The 23550-nt window shown below is 34.3% G+C and overlaps 1 protein-coding gene across 3 annotated transcripts; it reads right to left on the reverse strand.

Annotated features, from left to right (window-relative positions):
- Positions 1 to 5177: 5177 nt before the first annotated feature.
- Positions 5178 to 11840, reverse strand: LOC148846114 (putative UDP-arabinose 4-epimerase 2). 3 transcript variants are annotated; one of them, XM_088954485.1, is made up of 11 exons: positions 11292 to 11840; positions 10501 to 10664; positions 9804 to 9928; positions 9050 to 9163; positions 8820 to 8927; positions 8638 to 8729; positions 7019 to 7160; positions 6759 to 6853; positions 6076 to 6205; positions 5788 to 5932; positions 5178 to 5660 (listed from the first exon to the last, which is right to left on the reverse strand). In XM_088954485.1, exons 2-11 carry the CDS (start codon positions 10559 to 10561, stop codon positions 5419 to 5421), a joined length of 1254 nt encoding a protein of 417 aa, XP_088810611.1. In that variant the 5' UTR covers positions 10562 to 10664; positions 11292 to 11840; the 3' UTR covers positions 5178 to 5418. The 3 variants fall into 3 exon arrangements, with proteins under 3 accessions (XP_088810611.1, XP_088810610.1, XP_088810612.1); XM_088954484.1 differs by having other exon boundaries at positions 11415 to 11839; XM_088954486.1 differs by having other exon boundaries at positions 11025 to 11815.
- Between the last annotated feature and the right edge of the window lie 11710 nt (positions 11841 to 23550).

Here is a 23550-nt window from a genome sequence, read left to right on the forward strand (position 1 = left end):
TGGAGTTCTAACTGTAGAAGGTTGCATGCAAAAACTCCATGAAATGGGATGGACAGCTAGAACTCCTTTGAGGTTTCAATTTTCTTCGTGGAAAACCCAAAAGCTAGGAAGGAGTGAATCCATTGGTGTGGAACATGGAACACATTCAATGAGGAGGAGATGAAAAGGTGGATATCACTGTGGGCTAAGAGGATGAACCTCTCATAGAAGTTGTTTGTCGATTTCAGTGGTATTTGAACATGATGTTTCGATTGAACAAATGGGTTGAACCTTTTTTCTCTAGTTTGAAATGATACACTTTACTTCTAGGTGGACATATGCAATATGCTTTTTTTTTTGGATTTTTTTTTATATTTTGGATATGTTATAGATTATATTAGTTTGTAGCACTCGATGATTTGACATAATTGACATTTTCATATTTCTCTTCGACATGCTTGGATATTTGCTTTTAGATTAATCTTAATGTAGAATTTTAACTTTCTAGGTATCCAACAAATGTGTTAACAACTAGGATGAAGAGATTGAGTATAATTATCCTCCTATATTGGTATATAAAAAAACATTTATGGCAGTGTATTCCGAGGATGTCAGATTGTGAATCTGCACTACCCGGTTATATCTATACACGAGAGCTATTAAATGGAAATGATACCCAAACCATCGAGGTTTTGAGGATGCCTGTTGAATCATATTTATGGATATGTGACCATTTTTGAAATCGTGGATGGTTGCACAATAGTTGATACATCTTAGTGGAGGAAAAGATGGCTATGTTTCTCTTGTATTTAAGCCATAATGAAAGGTTCTCTATTCTAAAGAGACGGTTCCAAAACTCCACTCAAACAATGCATAGATACTTCCATCAAGTGTTAGCTGCTATGATGGAATTTGCACAAGAGATGATCTATCCAACTACATTTGACCCAAACCCAAACATCCCAGGGCACTACAAATGATTATGATAAGTATTCAAGGTAACTAATCGACAAAATCACATAGGTTTCATAATTTTTATTAGGATAGGGGTTGAGATGAGAATGAGTTTTATTTGTTTGTTTTCATTTGTTGTTGAAGAGTGTTGTTGGTGCTTTAGATGGCACACTTGTTCATGTTGTGGCACCACTGGAGAAACAACTGAAATATCGAGGAAGATGAGGGAAAGAATGTTTCCAAAATGTGCTAGCAGTTTGTGATTTTAACATGATGTTCATGTATGTCCACCTTCTGGTAAGAATGTTGTTCTAGGGGTGTTCATTATTTTTTGGTAAATTCATTTTTTGATAGATAAATTTGATTGACATAGACAAGTACTACCTATGCGATGTTGCATACGCTAATACAAGAAAATTTAGGGCACCCTATCAAAATGCACGATATTGGGCAGCAACGAACTTTTGACATGTGAGTGCTAGGACTAAAGAAGAACAATTCAACCAAGCACATGCAAAGCTGAGAAATGTAATTGAGAGATCATTTGGTGTCCTGAAAGCTTGGTTTCCAATTTTTAAAAGGATGGCACCTTTCAATCTCCATTCCAACGAGACATAGTCATTACATGCTTTGCTATCCACAACTATCTAAGAAGGGAATCAATAGTTGATTCCCTTTTCAGTGACTATGGTGATCCTAATATGCAAGTGCCTAATGAAAATGTAAAGGTAGAGACAGAAGGGCATGATGATGGAGAGACTCCTCATGGGCAAGAATTAGTAGATAGGAACATGCATTGAACTATTTGTTTTTAGTCATAGTTGTGTACTTGAACTATTATTAGAACTACTTGTTTGTTTGTAGTGTACCATTATAGTTATGTACATGAACAATGTAGGGAAAATGGTTGTTAGGCATTCTTCAATCATGTGTGCATGCGGGGTTGCCTATATGGAACTTTACAAAGCTGTGACAGATGAAAATCATGGAAGAATTTTCTTGTGTTGCCCACTATGGGAAAAGCATACACACTCTTTTTATTGGGCTAATGAACTGATTACCGACCTTGTGGCAGAGCTCAGGGAGTTTAATCAACCCACTTCATGGCTTGTAGAAACCCTGAATATCACAACCGTTTGAGGATGATATGGCACTCGGATGTCGCATGCATCTCTTACATGCAATGTTATCTAGTTTATTATTATTGTAGTTCTAATTTTTTTTTTGTTTATTATTGTTGTGGTGGTTGCATAGGGTAGTTATGAAACAAGTAGGATAATTATATGTATGACACACAGATGTGTAGGTACTTTACTATGGGAATGATATAATTTTTTGAAACCTTTTCAAATATTATTTTGCTAACTATCATTATACACTCGTGGCATTTATTGGTATTTTCAACATTATTTTATTTTTTAATAATTTATTTCCAAATTTTCAAAATTTCAAGTAGAATTCATAGTTATTAATTATTTTTATTAATTTTTACTTGTGTTTTTTATTAATTATTAGTTATTTTTATTAATTATTAATTATGTTTTTTATTAATTAATAAGTATTAGTTATTTTTATTAACTATTAATTATTTTTGTTAATTATTATTTATTTTTATTAATTATTTATTATTTTTTTAACTATTAGTTATTTTTATTTATTATTAATCTTTATTTGTGTTTTTATTAATTATTAATTATTCTATTTTTTATATTTAATTATTATTTTAATTAATTATTAAATATTATTTTGAAGTTGATAAATTATTTTATATGAAATAGTATAAGTTGAGCTCAAAATTACCAAATAGTCTATTCTAGGGGTAAAATAATAAAATCAGAAAATTTCACATGTTAAAAGTTTGGTCCAACACAAACAAGCTTGTCTATTCAAAGCCTCTAAAAAGTAGAAAAGCATTTATACCCCTTTTTAGATTTCAGACACTTTTAATATCTTTTTAACTTTGATACCAACTGACATAGTTAGGAAACAAATCACATTCAAAGAGGTTTCAAAGAAAAGAACTAGAGTCGAAAATAGGAAGAATAAATTCACCGAATAATTAAGAGAAAATCAACAAAACCACTTCTTCTTGCAATACTCTTCTCCTTTTATAGACTTTCTTTTACACCCTTGTGCCTCTTACAAGAAAGTTTCTTTATTTAATTTGAACACTCCTTATTAGAATCCTACTAAATCAGTTCAAAAAGAAAGACCTAATTGAAGACAAATTTGGAAATCCCGTTTACATGCTAATTTGATAAATGTGAATCAGATAGATTAAAGAATGTTGTAATGATGCTAATTTGGTAAATAAAAACTAAGATGGGTCTCGAAAACTACCTTAGTAAATGTTTACTCAATTGAGCCAAATCCCATACTACATCATATATGTTCATCTACAAATCTGTTATTACTAAGATGCTCATTGGGTCGATGGGGATGGATGGGACATTATGATATCTGAACCTTAGTTCCCCGGCTTCTTCTCATGACAAAAACTAAATGTTACATTCCCAAACGGCAGAGTTGCAAATTTTATCGATCATCAAACCATGCAATGGAAATTAAATCTGATGTTGTCCGTGCCCATTTCCCAGAGCCTATAGCCTCTGGTATCTTCCCAAGTGGCATTTCCAGAAGCCAGCGCAACCATGAAAGAATCCAGATTCAATCCTCACACCATCCTCAACCCTTTCTGCCGTGCATTGGGAACACCTTTTCATGAATAAAAATATACAAGTATGAAGATGGTCCCATTGCACGGCTGCAAGTGCTGTGAGGACTAAATCCAAACTCACTATGAAGGATGTATTAGCATGCAAACTCAACCCCGGATATACTGTAAATTCAGGTTATAAGTGTCTGTGGGCTGACTCTCGAGGCCCATCCATGTGCACTGAATATGACCTAGGTTTGTGGTGGAAATCCTAGTGGAAACACTTTAATTTGCCACCTCGGGTTTTTTCTTATTATGGAGATGCCTCAATGGGGTGCTTCCGATGGCATTGGAGCTTGCAAAACGAAGCACTAAGGTTGACCTCACCTGTCCACTGTGTGGAATGGACAATGAAAGCTTACAGCATCTCTTTTTGGTGTCCACCTGTCAAAGCCATTTTTGGCTTCCAAACTATGGTTCAAAATATCAATACAGGGCGATATGCCAATAGGGCATGTCGGCCTGTATCGCTACTGTTTCTTTTTTCTGAATCTGGTTTAGAGGGGCCGGTCTAAGGCCTGTCTACCCCCTGAACCACTTGCTAATCCGAAATATCCCCTATAGGAGTATATTGGAAAGGCTCCGATACAATATGTATTAGCCGATATGTGATGATATTTTGAACCTTCTTCCAAACTGAGCCTGATAAATGTTTATGTGAATTAAAGGAATGGCAAAACATGGACTCGGATTTGGGTACTGTCGACAGTACTGTTTTCAATAATGGGGTTATTATACTATGGTGTATTTGAAAAACCAGATGTAAGAAAATTTTTTATTAAGAGTTCCTCGCGGAGAAAGTGTTGGTCGTATCTTGTGCACAAACTAGCATACCCTATTCCCTAACCCCTCTTCCAGCCTTCTCACAAGATCGGTTGTGTCCCATCATTAACAAAAACCATGGGGAGTTGGGCTGAGTCCGGATCTCCTGTTCACACAAACTTTGCCCATGTCTACCCACATAACATCGTAGCTACACAAAAAACATCTAATCCTCCCCTATAGTATTATGAAGGGGAGGTGTTCCCAATTCATGGGATAGTGTTATGGATAGTCGTGGGCAGAGTTTTCATGAGCAGGAAATTCAAAGTCGGGCTTAACAGCAATATTGATGATGCCTTAAAGTCTACTACTGCAGGAATAGGCACTGTCATCATGAATCATGCGGGTGATTTCATTACTGCTTGTGCAAAAGGTAATCCTCCTGTATAGTATTATGAAGGGGAGGTGTTCCCAATTCATGGGATAGTGTTATGGATCTCTCTCTATATATATATATCATTTTTTAAGCCAGAAAGACGATTTCATTGTAATCATCAAAAACTTGTACTTTGTTTCTCTCTGAAAATGGAGGGAAAAAAGGTGGAGAGAGAGGTTATTGTTCGAAAATTCAGATCATCACCCAAGATCTTTCAGTAACATCTAGATTACCATAAAATGGAGGCTTCTTTTCCATGTTACAAGCAAGAACAGCGACGAGTCCAAATATAATTGTTGTCAGAAAAGACTTCTGCAATAATGAGAAGGGTTAGTATAAGGAGCTATATGGGCTGGATGCATTATTATTCAACTTTCTCTGTTCTCATTAATATAACAAATGGGCTTGCTCCTACGCTGATTTATCTCCAAAATGAATACCCAAAACCTCCCCTTTGCATAATGAAACCCCTCTATCAAGGAAAAGGTCAGTAAGAAATAAATGTGGGAGCTCAATGCACAGCCGCACCTATCTGAATCTTCTGTTACAAATTACAATGTGGAATGATCTATCAAGAGGACATAGCCAAGGGGGGCCCATATCCATTACGATGAGACTGCTGCCATCTCCATGCAATCTGCAAACTCTCTTGAAGATTGGTGTACTGTGCTGTCCAGTTTAACTCATGCAGTATCTTGGATGGATCACTGTAAACTTCAGCATAATCTCCAGGCCGGCGGCTGAGATATTCAACTTTGATGTCCACACCTGTCGCCTTCTTACATGCCTCCACAAATTCCTTGACTGATCTACCTGTTTACAAGATACAGAAAAACTTTAGAAATTTCAACAAGAACACTATTCCATCCAAAATGCCTGCATTCCTCAAATAAACAGATGTCTTTGCAATTTGCCATCTTATCTACGTTGAATTCACTACCTTTTCCTGTGCCAACATTGTAAATACCAACTTTTCCAGGGGTTGCCTTCACAAGAGCCTTCACATGAGCATCAACTAAGTCTGTGACATCAATGTAGTCTCTTATGCAAGTGCCATCAGGTGTCTTATAATCTGTTCCTTTGACCTAATGAAAATGCCAACTAAAAGTCAGTAACAAATATCATGCACATAAATAAAAGAAACTTGGTCATTTTTCTTATGTTGCATAATCTGCAGATTCTTTTACAAGCAGAAAAAACAGTGAAAGGAAAATGATCAGCAGCAAACCTTCAACCCAGGAATTATCCCCATTGCTGCATCAAAGCAAGCACCTGATATCCGTCCATGCTCACGCAATTCAGGTCTGGGAGCTTCCCCTAGCCTTCCCTCTGGATCTGAACCAATCACATTGAAATATCTGGAAGTTTTTCATAGAGGGAAATTAGTCTTGCAACTATTGGTTCAACTAGTTCTACTCTTTAGAGATATGGATACAAAGCTTAGTAGGTTTGTCATATTTGATTATGTGGATTATTAGCATACTTTAACTTTAGCTACCCATTTTGTCTATGCTCACTAGGAGGATTTCGTAAAGCTTTTTTACTTAAGTTACCCAGAACACCAATGCCTAAAAGGATGGAAACATAACTTGCTCAGACTAAGAGAAGACAGAATAAGCCCTGGCACTACCACACCGTACTGACACTAGCTATAAGAAACCAAAACCATTTAAACCATTGAACTATACCTTTCAAGAAGCTTGAAAAAGCAGCAGAGGACCAGTGTTTCCATTGGACTTTTAATGGTTGGTCAGGATTCAGGAATTAAGGTATGGGGTGTAATGGGATCTATATGAATTCCCGGAACAATGTACCATCCCAAGATCAAATAAGATGGACAGATACAGACAAATTAACTTCATCAAGAATAAAAACAACCCAAAGGAACAACACATACATACACACACCAACCTTAAGATCATGACAGCCATGTCTGAATTCTTTGAGAAATCGAGAATGATATCTTCTGCCATCTTCTTGGCTTTTCCATATGGGTTAATTGGGGCCTGTATTTGTGCATCATGTTCATTCGTCATGTCACAATGAATGTAAAACAGATAGAACTTGTAACAGCCACTTTTTCTCTATTTCTGTAGCATTTACAAATAAAGGAAAATATTGTGCATCCCTAAATCATTGTCAACAAATACAATGTAGCTTTAAGCTATAACCTGAGGAGTTGCTTCTGTAATAGGCATCCTTTCAGGCTCTCCATATGTTGCACATGTACTTGAGTAAATTAGTGTCTTCACACCATGTGCAGCCATTGCCTCCAATACTACCAAGGTATTTGATGTAATATTGTGATAATATCTGCAACGCAGAGGAAGGTGTCATTACAAAAAAAAATAAAAAAAGACAGGGTATTTTTCACTTTTTCACTATAAATAGTAAAATAAAGTTGTTTAATCTTTTGAAAACACTAAAATTTTAGGGGGCTTTCACAACGAGGTAGAAAATGATTAATATCCCATTAGAGCTGCAATGATACACAAGAATGCAAAGCAAGTTAGGAAGCTAAAATGAAGCCCAACTTCTGAGTTAAAGATACATACATTATAATACTAGAGAATTAATTATGCCATTTGGAAAATCCTTGGATTTCAAATCAGCTAGACACTCTTGGTTCTGCTACAGGTTTGCATGCCTTTCAGATCCATCTGGTCAAATTGAATAAAAGTTCTGCTTCGCAGAATCACCATTTTAAGAATGAAATTCGAGTAAAAATTGAATCTTTTTTTAAGCTATTTTTTTAATTCCAATAAGGGAGTTCTTAGAATGACTTTTGACCCCCTCCCCCCCCAAAATAAAAATGATTCTTAGAATGACAAAGTAATCAAAACTAACTCTCTGAAAGCATGCCAAATGCATCCTAAATTGCCCTAGATTAAATGGGTATTCTGAGAAAGTTTACTTAATCCAGGAAATTCATCTTTCTCCATCCTCCAAGCTTGTGTATTAATGATCAGAGAACTTAGTGCTGAAAACCCCACTAAATGGTGTCAAAATCATGTGTAGACACATCTATGTGATAATAGAAACAATTATAGCATTAGTTTGAAGAGCAGAGTTTACTAAAGATATGGAAATTATTAACTGATTCTTGCTGATCAAAAAGGGAAAAAAATCTAAAGATTCTTGATCCTCTAAAGGATTGCATACTTAAGGGACACATCTAACAAAACTGAGAAAAATTGCTCTGAATTAAATGGACAGTATTTGTAAATGTTAATTCTAGTTTCTCATACCTCTCCAAATATAGCTTCTTGTAGTTTAGCTCTAAACAAACCAAACATGACTGAACTTTCAATTTCAAGACTTCAAAATAAAAAAGATAGCCACCTGAACAGGCTTAAAATCTGGAACATAAATCTTAGAACAGAAGTTTCCTCTACAGTTCTACCAATGTTTAAGAAGTTAAGGGGAAAAATCTAAATGCTTTCTTTTTTCTATTCAGACATATAAATTGACATTTATGATTCTTTTCTTCCAAGAAAAGTCACTTCAAGAAAATTTCTTATCAAATTTTCAAATAAATAAAGAAGTTTGTAGTCTCAGATGGGGAAAAAAGTTTCTCATCAACTTAGCAACCCAACTGTCAGAATTGAGTTAATAGTTACTAAATCCTGCAAATTAATGCAGAGATTTCTACAGTTCTACTAATTAACTAACCCAAGGTACTAAGTAAAATTTTCTGCACTCTAAGGAAGTTGGTTATTAGAATATACCAATCTTTCTCAAGATCAACTGATGTTTAAAAGGGTCCAGTTTAAATAAGAATAACCCACACCTGAGAGGATCAAGTGTGCTTTCCCCAACATAAGCAACAGCTGCAAAATGCATCACAGCATCAAATGCATTTTCTGCAAATATTTTGTGTACCTGAAATATATCAATTAAGGTAAAAACTTTCAAAAGATTAAAAGCTAAGTTAGAGAAAAAAAGCACCCAATGACTGTAAAAGTAGGATACAGCTTTCACATCGCCCAAATCAGCATAAATGAACTGAAGTCTCCCAGGTTCTGGAAACTTCTCCTGAAGGACCTTAATTGCACCAATGTTTCCCCGGGAGAGGTTGTCCTGTCAGAATTAAAAGATACACACAACATTTTATATTTTTACATTGTTTTTTCTGGTACTTAAATCTCAATCATTTGAAACGAACAATAAAGAGGAAACTCATAGTTCAGAATGATAAATACCACTATGGTGACACGGTATGAATCCTTCAGAAGTCTAAGTGCAGCATGTGAACCAATATAGCCAGCACCTCCAGTTACTAAGACATGTGTCATCCCTGGTTCATGACGGGAGAACTGGAGAAAAGAAAAGAGAAAAAAGAATACTGTTAGAGTGGGATAGCAAAGTGGAAACAAGTAAAAGGGAACAATTTAATGAATTCAATCAAGGAAATTTTTCTAACACTCTACAAAGAAGTTGTTGAGTAGTTGGGTAGTACTAGATGTAGATGGACATCTCATATGGTGATGGAAGAACCATGCAATTTTAATATCAACCTAGGTAACTATGCATGTGGGTAAACGTAAACAAAAAAAAGCCAAGTAAAACCGCTTTCATGCTTGATATTTTAGGCCAAAGTTTTACCAAGAAAATGATCCTATTACTATAAGCAGTAAAGTAACAATTGGAACAGATATTTTAGCTCCAGAGGAAAACTAGATTGGTGGTGATGTGATAGTTCTTTCTCATAATCATGAAATTGTGAGGTTTTGATCCATATGGGTCCATACAGGAGGCATCAACTGGGGGGAAAAGCATATGAATATAATTTGTTCTATTCAACTCTATATATTTCCTTTTACTTTGGTAATGCAAATCAAGAAATGTGTATTCAACACCAGCTTTGCACATGCAAATCAGGAGAAAGTTGGTGTATTGAATACCAACTTTTTCTGGGAAAGGCAAATGTCATATTGCATTCTATGAGGAACTTACCGGGCTTGGGCTACTAAATCCAGGTGACTGCTTCAGCATAATAATGCATAGGGCTGTGAGAATAGCAAGCAAAAGAACCTTGCCAACAAAGTTGCTCTTCCGTTTTGAATCTGCATAATCCATGCCTGCATGAACAACAGGAAAAATTAATCAATAGAAATTCCATATAGACAACCAAATACTAGCCAACATCAGTATTGTTTATCCTTTGGTTACAGAAACCTCCTGGCTAAGGCTCTGCTGCAGAAATCAGAATTTCAATTCAATACCCAAATTATAAATCCACTTGTTCATATCCCAGTTTAGCAGTCATTCTCCACTAAGATCACCTCTACCTTTAACAAATTTATTTGCAGCCATCTCAATACTTCCATATCTTAATTTGTTCTATATTTGTATATATAGAAATAACAAATATGTGATTTGCATCATTTCACCGTTACTTGAATAAGCTTCGCTTTTTCCTTCTTTTTTCCTTTTACACATTTTATTTTATATTTTTGACATGAGCTTCTAAATTTTTTATCCCACCTCTCTCTCTCTCTCTCTCTCTCTCTCTCTCTCTCTCTCGTTGTTCGACTGTAACAGAAAGTAATTTATAATGAATAAACGATCAGAAATTAAATTAATGTGCAAAAAATCAGGTCTTCTAAAATATACGAGGGTCCTCCAGCGATTGATAAAGAAACCCACCCACCTGAAAGAGACCAAGATCTGCTGGTCCTTGGCTGATTTCTGTTTCTGTTGAAGGGTAACATGTGTGATATTTCTTCAACCGTAATAAATTTGCAAATCAAATCCTAGTCCTCCCACCGACGAGAGCGCAGGGAAACGTCTCGTCAAGCGTGTAATGGTTCTAGTCTGTACCAACCAAAAAGGCCAAAAATCATACAAATTTTCAAAAAAAAAAAAAAGAATAATAAAAAGAAAGGGAAGAGGGAACAAAAGGAGTTGAGACGAAAAGAAGCTTGGAGATGGACAGAGTAATGCAGAGAACAACTAAAAATTTAAAAGTTTCCAAAAAGATCAAAATTCACAATTAAAGAAAGACCCACAGAAGATCACCGATCAAAATTTAAATTTCAAGGTTAGAGAGAAAAAAGGATAAAAAAAATAACAGCCCATGCAGAAAAATCCATTAAGAACATAAACGGCTAAAAAAGAAGGGCAAAATGAAGAAGCATATAACAGGATATATAGAGAAAAAAAAGATAAACATACAAGTCCCAAAAATTCAACTTTTCAAGAACATAGTATCCCATAAACGATAACCCATCAGAGATCGACCGTCAAAATCAAACTTCAAGACATCGAAACCATAACAACAAAATTTGCTGATAGGCAGACACCGGAAACACGAATTAGCAGAAATAAACAAACCCTAAGGGAAAAGACAAATAGAGCATAAAAGCTCAACCAAAATACTCCTCAGAATCAAAGAACCCCAGAAACCCACTTCGATTAAAAGCTCAAATTTCTATATGTTACCTGAAACAACCGGCATTAACGCATTAATAACGTACTTCCGACAAGAAGCGAAAAAAGGAGTGGGGAAATTAAGAAAAACAAAAACACCACAAAAGCATAGTTTTCGAGATCAGGAGGACCTACTAGCAAGAACAGAGAAACGAAACCCCGATTTAAAGAATAATTCTATGAGCAAGCTTGAGTTTCTGCCCCCAATCAACGAAAGAATGGACACCATTGAGTAGAAACAACGACGACAGAAACCTCCAGAGGGAGAAGAAACTACCACGAAGGACAAAAAGTCAAGAACATAGAGAGAGAGAGAGAGAGAGAGAAAGAGGGAAGTCAGAGAAGATAGAAAGGCGGAATAAGAGATGGTGGCCTTGGAGGCTTGGACCGAGTCCTGGTCTTCTTCCTGCGTTTGAATTGTGGGAAACAGAAAGAAGAAAGAGGACTTCTATTAAGTTATTTTGATGTGAGACTTCTCGGCTCTCGCCATGTTATAGAGGGTGGTGGACAGAGAATCAAGGAAGGCAGAGGGCTCCGCTCTCCCTTTCTCCTTTTTGCCTTTTTCTATTTTTAAAATTTTCAGTTATATTTATTTCTCTCTAATACAAAGAATCCTTGCAGGCAGCATCTCATATTCTCAACTGCATTTAAGTCACAAAGGCGCTATAGACACGGTGGGACCCGTAAGTATTTTAGCTTCACGAATGGCATTGCTGTATACATGTTCTTTCAACCCCAAACTTGTATACTTAATTTTTTTTTTAATGCAAGAGAACTTCTATACAAATCTAAGTTGCTTTTTCTTTTGCTACTCAATATACAAAATATTCTACTTGTAATGTACCAAGTTGCTACCCCACGAGAGCTGTGTGATAACTGTTTGAGTTGTTTTAATAATTACATCCTAGAATTTAGACTCTGGTTAATGTGGATCCACAATCTACTCTACCATAAGTCAGAATCTGAAACCCACATAGCGTCATAGACTCATAGTTAATAGGAGGAAACCACATTTCAAAAGCTTAACTTTTGCTTCTGAGCTGTAGTTGTGGAAAACAAAATAGAATCAAAAGGTGTTTTAGGCGTTTGGTAAGAATTGTTTTAAGAATACATCAATTTGAAGTCTAAAGAGTTTTAAACTAGAAGTACAAAACTAAACATGGGACTTGGTACTTTTGGGTTTTGACGCACATGTTATTCAAATATAATATATATTTATAATTTAGTTTAGGAGATTGATATTTAATGTGATATTTTTTATGGACAAAAGTATTAAGATAAATCACTAATTAAACCACAAAATCGGAATTAAATGGATCAAATTGTCATTGAAAAATTAGGATGCAACTATTTGTTTTTTGTTGCTTGTTTTTTAAAGATAACTAAGGCTGCTTTAAGTGTCGTTGGGCAAGTCTTTTATCATAGGTCTTTCGGTAAAGTTGGCAGCAAAAGACGATGTGAGCTTTTGCATTAAGATCTTAGAAGCCTAAGGACGTTTGGTTAAGGCGTGTTTTCTCGCACGTCTTTCTGCAAAAAGATATGATGAAAAAAATCGAAAATAGCCCAAAACAGGCTTTGCACATATTTTCGAGATGACATGTTTTAGAAATAACATCTTTTAGCAACTAGATCTTTTTCCAATCAAACGAGAAAAGACCAAAACACGAACTGCCAGGTTTCTAAACAGCCGATAGCCTGTACGGAAAGATGCAGCAAATGGGGCCCTATTATATTTGAGATAAGAGCTATGAAAAGTAGAATTGAGAAAAAAAAGTTTTTTGAGCATTTGGTAAGTTAACATTATAATTTGAAGCCAAAGCACTCTTAAGAGGTTAAGAGTGATTTGGCTGCAACTTGGGATTGGTCAGGTTAGGGTTAGCGTTGAAATTCATGAACCCGACTTTACTTCGGATTAGGTCAAAGTCGACCCCTTAACTAACCCGACCCAACGCGAATCCAACACTATAGAACATGTCATATATAAATATATGTTATATGTAACATATAACATACAATGATTTGTTTAGATGCATGATATTTGTATAGCGCTCACCACATAGTATCATGTATTTTTTTAAGATAATCACTTCCTTTAACCCTAATAAAAAAGACTAAAACCTTAATAATATTATTTTATGTTTTTTGACAATTTTATTCTTCATCTCCTCTATGTTGTTTTCCACCTAAGAAAGATCTATCATAAGTCATAACTCATAATAAACTATAATCATTTCTAACACTTGTTTTTCTGAATTTTGTACTAAAAGAACAAAAAAAAAAGCGTTAACAAACAAATACTAATGAAACATAGGATTAATATATATACCGAAAGTTGAGTTAAGATCTAAAATTGAGAAATTCTATGAGGTTTTAAGGGGTGGGAAGAAGGTTGGGTTGGGCCCAACCCAACCTGAAATTGACTTCGGGTTGGGTTGGGTTAGGGTTGAAGGAATTTAATTAGGGTTAGGGTTAGGGTTGGATTGGTCGGGTTGAGTTAGGGTTGAAGGAATTTAGTTAAGGTTAGGATTAGGGTTGGGATTTAGATCTTAGGATTGGTCTAGGATTGACCTCAACCCGACCTAACCCAGCCCAACTTTTAACCCTAGCCTTATTATGTTGCAAAATCAGAGGTTCGGTATTACTGTTGTTGGTTGTTCTTTGTGAGTCTTCCTTCATTAGATCCTGGCCATACCAAACTCTTGTAGTTTCATGGATTTACTAAAACCTACCCTATAGTTTGCAATTGACTTACTTAATCAACCTTCCATTAGACATGAGTAGAAAATGACAATTTTGACCCTAACACCCATTTGAACAAATTTAATCAAAATAAAATAAAAATGAAAAATTAATTATTGCCCTTTCCCTTGGAATAACATGGATGACCACTTTGTCCGATCAATTTTATTTTCTGTTCGTACAAGAAAGATATGTTGTTGCAAATGAAACACCCAAATGCCATTGTTTTCTTTCCTTCTTCATTCCGTTGAAACCAAACATTATTTCTAAATGCTTGATATGACATGCTATGGGTACTCTTGGAATAAACAATCATATGACATGCTAGGGGTGCTCATGAAATCATGTCTAGATGGCAAGACAAATAGTTATTAACAAAATGTCTAAACTGGTTGCAGACTACAACCTATCCAAATGCAACCTAAATGCTTCTTCGCAAATACATTTTTTTATAAAGAAAAAACTTCATTAAGTATGCATTAAATATAATAGGTCTATTACATTCAACCCCATATCATCCTTCTTGATATCTATATACATATTCTTCACACATGCCATATATATTCTACTTGATGAACTAGTTCAAAATTTCTAATTTACATAAAAAAAAACTTTGAAATTATTGAAAAAGCTCCATTGTTTCAAAACAATCAGGATGTCCTACCCACATCCCTACCCACAGGGCACTAAGATCCAAGCTATTTACAACTGCTACTGCAAGCTGTATCAGAAAAACTGTCTGGTTCCCTGCAAATACATTACGGATCTGCAGGTAAGAGGAAGATTAGGTCAAAATCTGGTGGCTTAGAGAATGCTCCATAAGCAATTATCTTGCCTACAAACACTTTCAACTTTTTAAATGCTAGGTAAGAGTAAATTTAGGCTATGTTTGATTTGAAAGAAAAGGTAAGAAAAGCGAGTCAGATGTGGTAGGCATGTTAGATAAGCACAATGAGTGAACACATAATAGCTGTGTGACACATGTCCCAATTAATGTGCCTTTCATCCAAATATTTTTGCTCCGTTAGAAATTATCCATTATCTTATTATCTTTGTCAAAATAATTGAAAATAAAAACAATGAAAAACGAAAACCTAAACGTGTTGGGAGTTGGGACTCATTTATGTTTTCCTTTTTTATTGTTTTTTATTTTTAATTATTTTGACAAAAATAATAAAATAATAGATAATTTTTGTCTAACAGAGCAAAAACCTTTGGATGAAAGTCACATTAACTAGAACATATGTCACACAACTATTACGTGCTCATTCATTGTACTTACCTAACGTGCCTAATACATCCGGACCCAGGAAAAACTATACAAGGTTTGTAAAAGTTTCTCTACCTTTCCCTTCTTTTCCCTACTTTTTCCTTCAAACCAAACACAGTCTTAGTTCAAAATCTAATGGCAATATCAGGCAGGAAATGCTAACAATCACATTATTGCTTGTTTATTATAGTACTAGTAAAGGTAAAACTTTGCCACATTGTTTAAAATATCTAAACATAACTTAAACCACTTCCTTGTCAACACATTAAGCACTAGGTAAGTAAGGGGAAGATTAGGTCAAAATCTGGTGGCTGACAAAGTGCTCCATAAGCAATTATGCTGCTTGCAATTTGCAAACACTTCAAACGTTTTAAATTCTTTTTAAATGCTAGGTAAGGGTAAATTTAGGTCAAAATCTGGTGGAAACGTGAGGTTGAAATGTAATAATCACATTATTGCGTTTTACTTGTGAGTTTGAAATGTAATAATCACATTATTGCGTTTTACTTGTAAAGGTAAAACTTGCGACATTGTTTCTTGTAATATTTGCAAAGTAAAGCTTTCATTTAGATAAATGGAAAACTACTGGGTTCTGATCTTGATTATGTTGATATGCTTGTTCATGTCAGTGCTGAATATTGTCGAGTTGATTTTTGTTCGACATTTGATTTTTCGAAATAGTTGATTTATTTATGGGTCATTTACTTACATACCCCTATGGTTTTATCTAATTATTAAGACATCTCCTTTAGTTTGCATTTTACTAAGAAATTCTTCGTAATTTGCAATCATATTTAGGGATGGCAACTTTGCCGTAAAACCAGGGTCCCGCCCTGCCCCGCCCCACCATGAATTGGGTGGATTTTCCCCGATCTTAAATGGAGCCGGGGAGAGGATGGGAAAATATTATTGCCCTGAATTGGGGACAAGGTGGGGATGGGTTTTACAAATAATTCTCCGAACCTGTTCCGAACCCGGTGATAAATTATTAAAATATGCCTAGATTTAATATTAATTTTTAAAATATCTTTAAATTTTTCCAAATTCCTAAAACCTTTAAGATCCAATAATTTAATATTTAAAATACCCTTAAATTTTCATAATCCAATAATTAAAATACTCCTAAATTACCATAATATAGTTTTCAAAATATCCCAAATATGATATATTTTTAAATGTTGAATCAGAACGAAAAAAATTTAGGAATTCCCCATCCCCAAAAAAGAAGTGCTCCACCCTGAACCCACCCCGCCACAGGAACTGGGCCGGAATGGGGTAAGGGATTTTGGCTAAGGGGCGAGGACAGAGAGGGGTGCCCCGCCCTGTTGCCATCCTAAACATATTTATTCATGGTTATAGTTTTCCTAAATGTAAGCACAAAATGACATTTCTAACCTTAACGACGGTTAGACTTGATTGAAAGCTGACCAGCGTCTATAAAGAAGAGTTTATGCTTCGACCAAAGAGGCTTAATGATTGAGTGGCTTTAAGTCGAAAAGCTGTCTATTCCCCTCATTGATCAAAGCATACGTATGAATGATTTTCTGCTCTTTGCATCGAGATCGGCTTCAGTCACTGCAAGGTCCGTTAAAACACTGTTAGAACAGCCTTTTCAGTCTTGCATTGGGAATATTTCTGTACTTTTATGCTTTATTTCATGGGGGACATATTCCCAATGCAATAGGATGGTTGTTTGAATGGGCCTTGCAGTGAATGAATCCCAATAGTTTCCCGATATGGGACTTATCGAATCCAAAGAATAAATTAACTGTGATTTTTTGGTTCTCTAGGTGCAAGAAGGTGTAGTAGAGGAGCACAAAAAAATAAACTAAGATTCAGTTTGGAAAGAGTACAAATACAAATATGTAGAGTGCAAATACATACAAAATAGTACAAAATACAAGGCTTTCAACTCTGCATATTTGCATTTGTACTCCTTCCAAACTGCTAAAGACCCACAAGCCCCACAGTCTCTCTCACATTGTGTGTGAGTGGGTGGTTTTGTGTAATGGATGTTCATGGGGATCTTTGGTTAAATGGGAACAAGAAACTAAACTTATCGATCTTTATTAGTTAAATGGGTCGGATAGGGTGTGGGAAGAAAAAGTATGTCTCTGCAACTTCATCAAACATAGAACTTTAAAACTATAATCACTACTAAAAGGTCAAAGAAGAGCTTCAAACATCTTTAATTTACCTAACAAAATCAAAGTAAGTTGATTCATTATTTCTTGACTTAGGACGAGCTTCCTCCTCAAACTTACCTTATATTGGTATCCCCCTCCTGAAGCTTGATGCAGATTCAACATCATGAAAGCTTGGAGTGAGTCCCAATTCCCAAAGACCCAGAAGAATCCATTCTTCACACCTTTAGCAAACTCAAAGAAATGGCTGAGGCAACCAAACATATTTCCCTCAACGGCTTCAATGTCTCCATGTAGCCCAAGAAAGTTGAAAGGTTCGAGTACTAAGGATCCCAAATGTAAGGTCCTTTGACCATCTCATTCATGAATCATGACACCATCTTCACTATGCTCTGTGTTGGATTCTATCACCTCAATTCCAACGCAGTCCTTGAAAATATGTTCTGTCTTCTCGCACTTATTGATAAGCTTCTTGGCTTTGACCTCTTCTATCTTACATCGCTTCTTCACCATTCTTATTAATAGAAAACCAATGTGACAATGAATCATTCTTGTTCTTTTGGTCTTTGCACACCCAACCCATCTTTGCTTTTTACTCATTCCATACAAAACTTAAAAACTTAAAATCACTTGGTTTCTGCAACTTCAGTGTAAGATGAGAGAGATGGTTTGTGAAATGACATGGTTTGTAAAATGGTTCCTACGACTTCAACTTCAAGTGGCTGATGGAGAATTAAACACTCAATAAACATTTTCTATTTAAGAAAGAGAAATCAAGAAACTAAATCCGGATAGCCTTAAGAATATTTCTGGATTTTTTAGGACAAAATTTACTCCTCCATATTCAAATTGATTAATAAAAAATGAGGGAAATAGGGCAAGTGGTTATTGATACTAAATGAGTTGAAAAGAGGTAATTTTATGATATTCAATGCATTAAATGCAACATTTAAGGTATTCACTTACATTCACCTTCATTAAATCATATACTTAGGGCATTTTTGTTTCTTCTCATCATTAAATTCTATTAATTAAATCCATACTTAATAAATTAATAATTTCAATAATACAAAAAACTTATACTTTTAAAATCTACATAGGAAAAAAGTGTTTTCATCTAAGTGGTGGTAAGAATTGAAATTCAATCATTTTGGATTAAATGGGCCAATCCATGTAGCCACAATTAAATAATAAAATTCAAAAATGTATAAAATGCAAAAGAATATAGTATTTAAAAAATGGGAACATTTTTAACATCATACATTCAGCATATTAAACAACAATAAGTATGATAGATAAGAAATATTTTTATTAATGATGGAAATGGAATGTAAATTTTAAAACTAATTGAAAATAAAATTATTTTCCTATTTTTACTCATTAAATCTCATATCCAAGGTATATTCTCTCATTAAATCCTATATTTATGATATATTTTTCTTATCATTAAATTCTGCCAATTAAATCCACAACATCAATTTTAAGAGTATAAAAATAAACATTTAAAAAAATGAATTTAAAAACAAAACCATTTTCTTCCCTTTGGATGGTGGGTGAGTAAATTCTACCATATGGGGTCAAATGGTTGATAAAAAATGTCATAATTAAATAATAAAGAATTAAAATAATTAAATATATAATACAAATAAAAATAAAAAGAATTAGGCATATCTCTTGTATTGTATATTCATTATACTAAACAAAAATAAGTATAAAACGTAAGAAGTATTCTTTATTAATGATGAAAATGAAATGCCAAATTTAAAAATCAACCTATAAATGAAATGATGCCATATTCAAATGATAATTTTTTTAAAAATAGAAAATACAAAGAATCACAAAAATAAAAAAAAGTTGAGAAAAATTTGGGCACATATCTAATGTTATATATTTATAAAAGATAGAATATTTGTACATATCTAATATTATACATTCATAATTATATTGAACAGAAATAAGTACATATTATAGATAAGAAATAATTTTATCAATGATGAAATTATTTGTATAATATAAATGAAATATATAATTTAAAACTAATCCAAAGGCAAAGTTATTTTCTTATCTAGATGGTGGGTCAATGGTCTAACTTTTCAAAGAAACTCATGGTGTCATAATTGAATAATAAATATTTAAAGAAAAGATAGAACACAAAAAAATGAAAAAATACAAAATTTCGACAAAAACATTTGGGAACATTTTTAAAGTTCTATATCCATTATATTAAATTAAAATAACTATTAAAATAAAAATTGATGTTGCCATAATTAAATAATAAAATTCAAAAATAGATAAAATGCAAAGAAAAACATAGAAATTAAATAAAATTTGGGGTCATTTTTAACATCATATGTTCAACTTATTAAACAATAATAAATAAGAAATGCTTTTTGTGTATCCATTGTACTAAACAAAAATAAGTATTGTGAGCTATGGGAAGCTCATGGCCGGTTCAAAAGATTTGGAGTTGCTACCCATTTTTTAGAGGAAATGGGCCTTCATTTTCAGCTGTAAAAAATCGATGGGAAAGGCACACAACCAAGAATTTGATACGGGATTTATTCAAACTGTAAAAGTCTTTGATAGTGACTCTATTTTCCATGGGAAAGGCACACAACCAAGAATTTCGAGTTCTAAGGATTGGGAGAGGAAAGGTATTAGACACTCCTCTCTCCAAGCTGTAGTAGCAGCCTGATACGGGATTTATTCAAACTCAGCTTCTTTTGAAGAAAAACAGAAATGGTTGCAAGAATTTCTTAAATCTGGAGGAACATCCTTTCAACTTCTCCTAGGACAGATTTTGAGGTGATGTTATTGGGTTTTAGGTACTGATTTCCCTAAGACCCTCGCCTCTCCGCCTTTACTCTCAGTTAAGAAGGAGTTGCAAGCCAAGTTTCTCCAACATTTCAAAACCTCAAGCAACCCAGAAAAACTAAAAAAAGAAGAGACTCGCTTTTTTGTATGTACCTTGTCGAAAGATTGCCAACAACTAAAAAGACTTCAAACGAAACTTGAGTAAGGCACAACACCGAGTTGAGCTTTTTGGCGTTCAATTTGGAAGACAAGATATGAGGCTTCAGCTTGGCTTCAGGGACTTTGGGATTTTAAGTAGAACAGGTGGGTTACAGAAGTTGGAAAATTGCCCTCTTCCCCTTTTCTCTTTTCTAGGGCCTCTCTTAGGTTTCCTTTCCTCCCTCTCCTCAATCCCCCCTTCCCCAAGCTCGAGTTGGGCCTCTAATTATAGAGAAAAATGGAAGGAGATGGGTCTGGAATTCGCTCAGCTATAGTGTTTGTGACTGAGCAGAGTTCTTTCACTGAAATAGGCAAAGATTCTTCAAAGAAATAGGCACCTAGTCAAGTTTTTTTGTTTGGTAAAACATTTTTTTTCAATTTGGGGGTGGTTTTCACAGGTTTTGTGCGCCTAATGGGAGCTTGGAGCGTGCAAGACATTGCAGTCTCGTATTTGGGGCTGTCAATGGCAGAAAATGTAAATTTGATGAATTTTTAAAAGCTATTTTGCCTTTTCTTGGTCTTACGTAGGGGTCTGTTTGGTATTTTGAGCTTTTTGGGTCTATTAGCCATTGTTTGATTGGTCCAGGTGTTCTAATGGGCCAAGAGTGGGTTTGACATCAGCCATCACCTTTTTAAGGCTTCAGGTTGGGCCAGATGATGTGGCAATTTAACCTGGTACGTCAAAATTGTATCTTTCTAGTTTAACAGTCAAACAAATGAGTCTGGTCATGAAATTTGGCATCCTGGAGTTTTTTGGGTCTCTAAACACAGTGGTGAGGTCTGATCGGACAAATGGGGTCGGGATGATGGAGATCTATGGTTGACAAGTTCGGATTTACGCGATTTTCTGAAATAGAATCTTTGTTTGATGAAGGGTCAAATGGAGGAATTTTGGGATGAAATTTGGTGGGTTGGCACTTTTGATCATCCCGAATCTAATGGAAGTGATGGATCTTTGATCAGGGGTTCAGATTGATTGATTTAGTTCAAATCATGGTCTTAGCTTCTGGAATCTTACATTTTCAATGGTCAAATGGAGGTGTTTAATCGTGAGATTTGACATGTTTCAGTTTTTTGGGTCTCCGAACACAATGGTAAGGTCTGATTTGTCATTAGAGGTTGGGATGATGGATGGTGGGCTCTAATTAATGAGATTTGTTAGAATAGGATTAGGCTTGATGGGGGGGGGGGTTAAACGAGAGAATTTTGAGCTATAATTTGGTAGGTAGGCATGGATTAGGGTGATGAGTCAAGTGGATGGTTCTAATTTGAGAAATATATGGTCAATCTTGGTAATCATTCAGGGCCATCCAAACGAGATCTTAATGTTTTTGCGATTGGTTGTTGAAGATTTGTGGTGGGATTCGCTAGTTGATTGTTTTCTAATGATCTTGAGGTGATGGATGTGTTGGATTTGATTTTGAGGAGTTGGAGTTGGCATAGATCGGGACCGTTAAAAAGGAAGTTGGCATAATGAATGGTAGATCTGTGTAGTTTGGTCATGAAAATTGTCGTGTAACTAAGTTGTAGTTTTTCAAGTCTAGAAATGTTTTTTATCAACGTTCTTATTTGTCCTGTGGGTTGTGTCAAAGGAGGGTTTTTCTGGTTTGGAAAGTTATAAGTTGGTCTGATTGTGTTTCAAGTTTTTAGAGTTCCAAAGGGGAGTACAAAGAGGTAGGGTAAAGGAACTGAGCAAAAATTGGATGCTAACAACTGTCATTCTTTGTTGGAGGTAGCAAGTTGCCAAACAACAAAGAAAAAGAAGCACACAAAGATTTTTGTAAGGGCCAAGAATTTGGAGGAGAACATTTTGCTGTTTGAATTTCAGTCAAGGTTGAAATTGATGGAGTGCAAAACCTTTACTTGGAAAGTATTGTACCATCCCAAGCCTTGGAAGGCAATTGCAACAGTCAAACATACACGAGAAAAACATAGCACTGCCATCCCAAAAATAGCTAGTATTAATTGATGTTTGATTTTTTTATGCTTGCAACCATATGTTTTAAAGGATTTGATATTTTTTAATAATTTTTTTATGGAATTGTTATGTCTATAGGTTAAGTTTGTATGTGTTTGACATTTTTCTATTGATGATTTGATGAAAGCCTAAAAATTTGGAATTGATTTGATTTTTTTAAATGATTAGGTTTTTGAAGATCGAATTTGTTATTTGATGAAATTTTACTAAGTTGATATGGATTTTGTTTTTTTTATTTAGGTTTTTTAAAGGTCTTGATTTTGAATTAAATATTTAATGAATTTTGAATATTCAATTTTTTTTTGCGGGTTTCATTTGATTTAAATATTTGATAGACTTGTCTCTTGGTTTTGATTTTTGAAATTGGCTATTTGATTTGAATATTTTATGGTTTTTGAATTTTTATGGGTTTTGATTTTTGAAAATATTTGATTTTTATGGGTTTTATTGGATTTAAATATTTGATGGGCTTTGGCTTTTGATTAGCTATTTGGTTTGAATATTTGATGGTTTTTGAATTTTAATTTGAATTTTTATGGGTTTTGATTTGATTTGAATATTTGATGGATTTTGACTCTTGATTTGAATTAGTTGTTTGATTTATGAATTTAAAATAATTGTTGGAAGTGTACCAACTTAATATGGGTTTTGATTTTTTTTATTTAAGTTTTTACGGGTTTTGATTTTTTAATTCAGTTATTTAAAATGTTTGACAGAAGTTTATGGGTTTTGATCCCCCCCCCCCTTTTTCTTGAGTTTGTCTTGATTTTTTAAAACATGTGATGGAAGTTTAATATGGATTTTGTTTTGGGTTTTTATAGGTTTTGATTTTTGTTTGTTTTTTTTTATGTATTTTGATTTTTGTTTTAGGATGGATTTTCATTTTTGTTTTGGGTTTTTACAGGTTTTGATTTTGAATATATTTGGTGGATTTTGATTTTTTTTGTTTTTGGTTTTTTATAGGTTTCAATTTTTTGAAATTAGTTATTTGATTTTGAGTTTTTACAGGTTTTGATTTTTGAAAATATTTGATGAAACTTTAAAATGGATTTTGATTTTTTTATTCATTTACAATAAACTCATAAAGTACATCATTTTGATTGAAACTAAGGGCATACAAAACTATCT

The sequence above is a fragment of the Nelumbo lutea genome, chromosome 7, assembly GCF_056320005.1.
Source record: "Nelumbo lutea isolate HS-2025 chromosome 7, American lotus-T2T, whole genome shotgun sequence".
Classification (NCBI taxonomy): Eukaryota; Viridiplantae; Streptophyta; class Magnoliopsida; order Proteales; family Nelumbonaceae; genus Nelumbo; species Nelumbo lutea.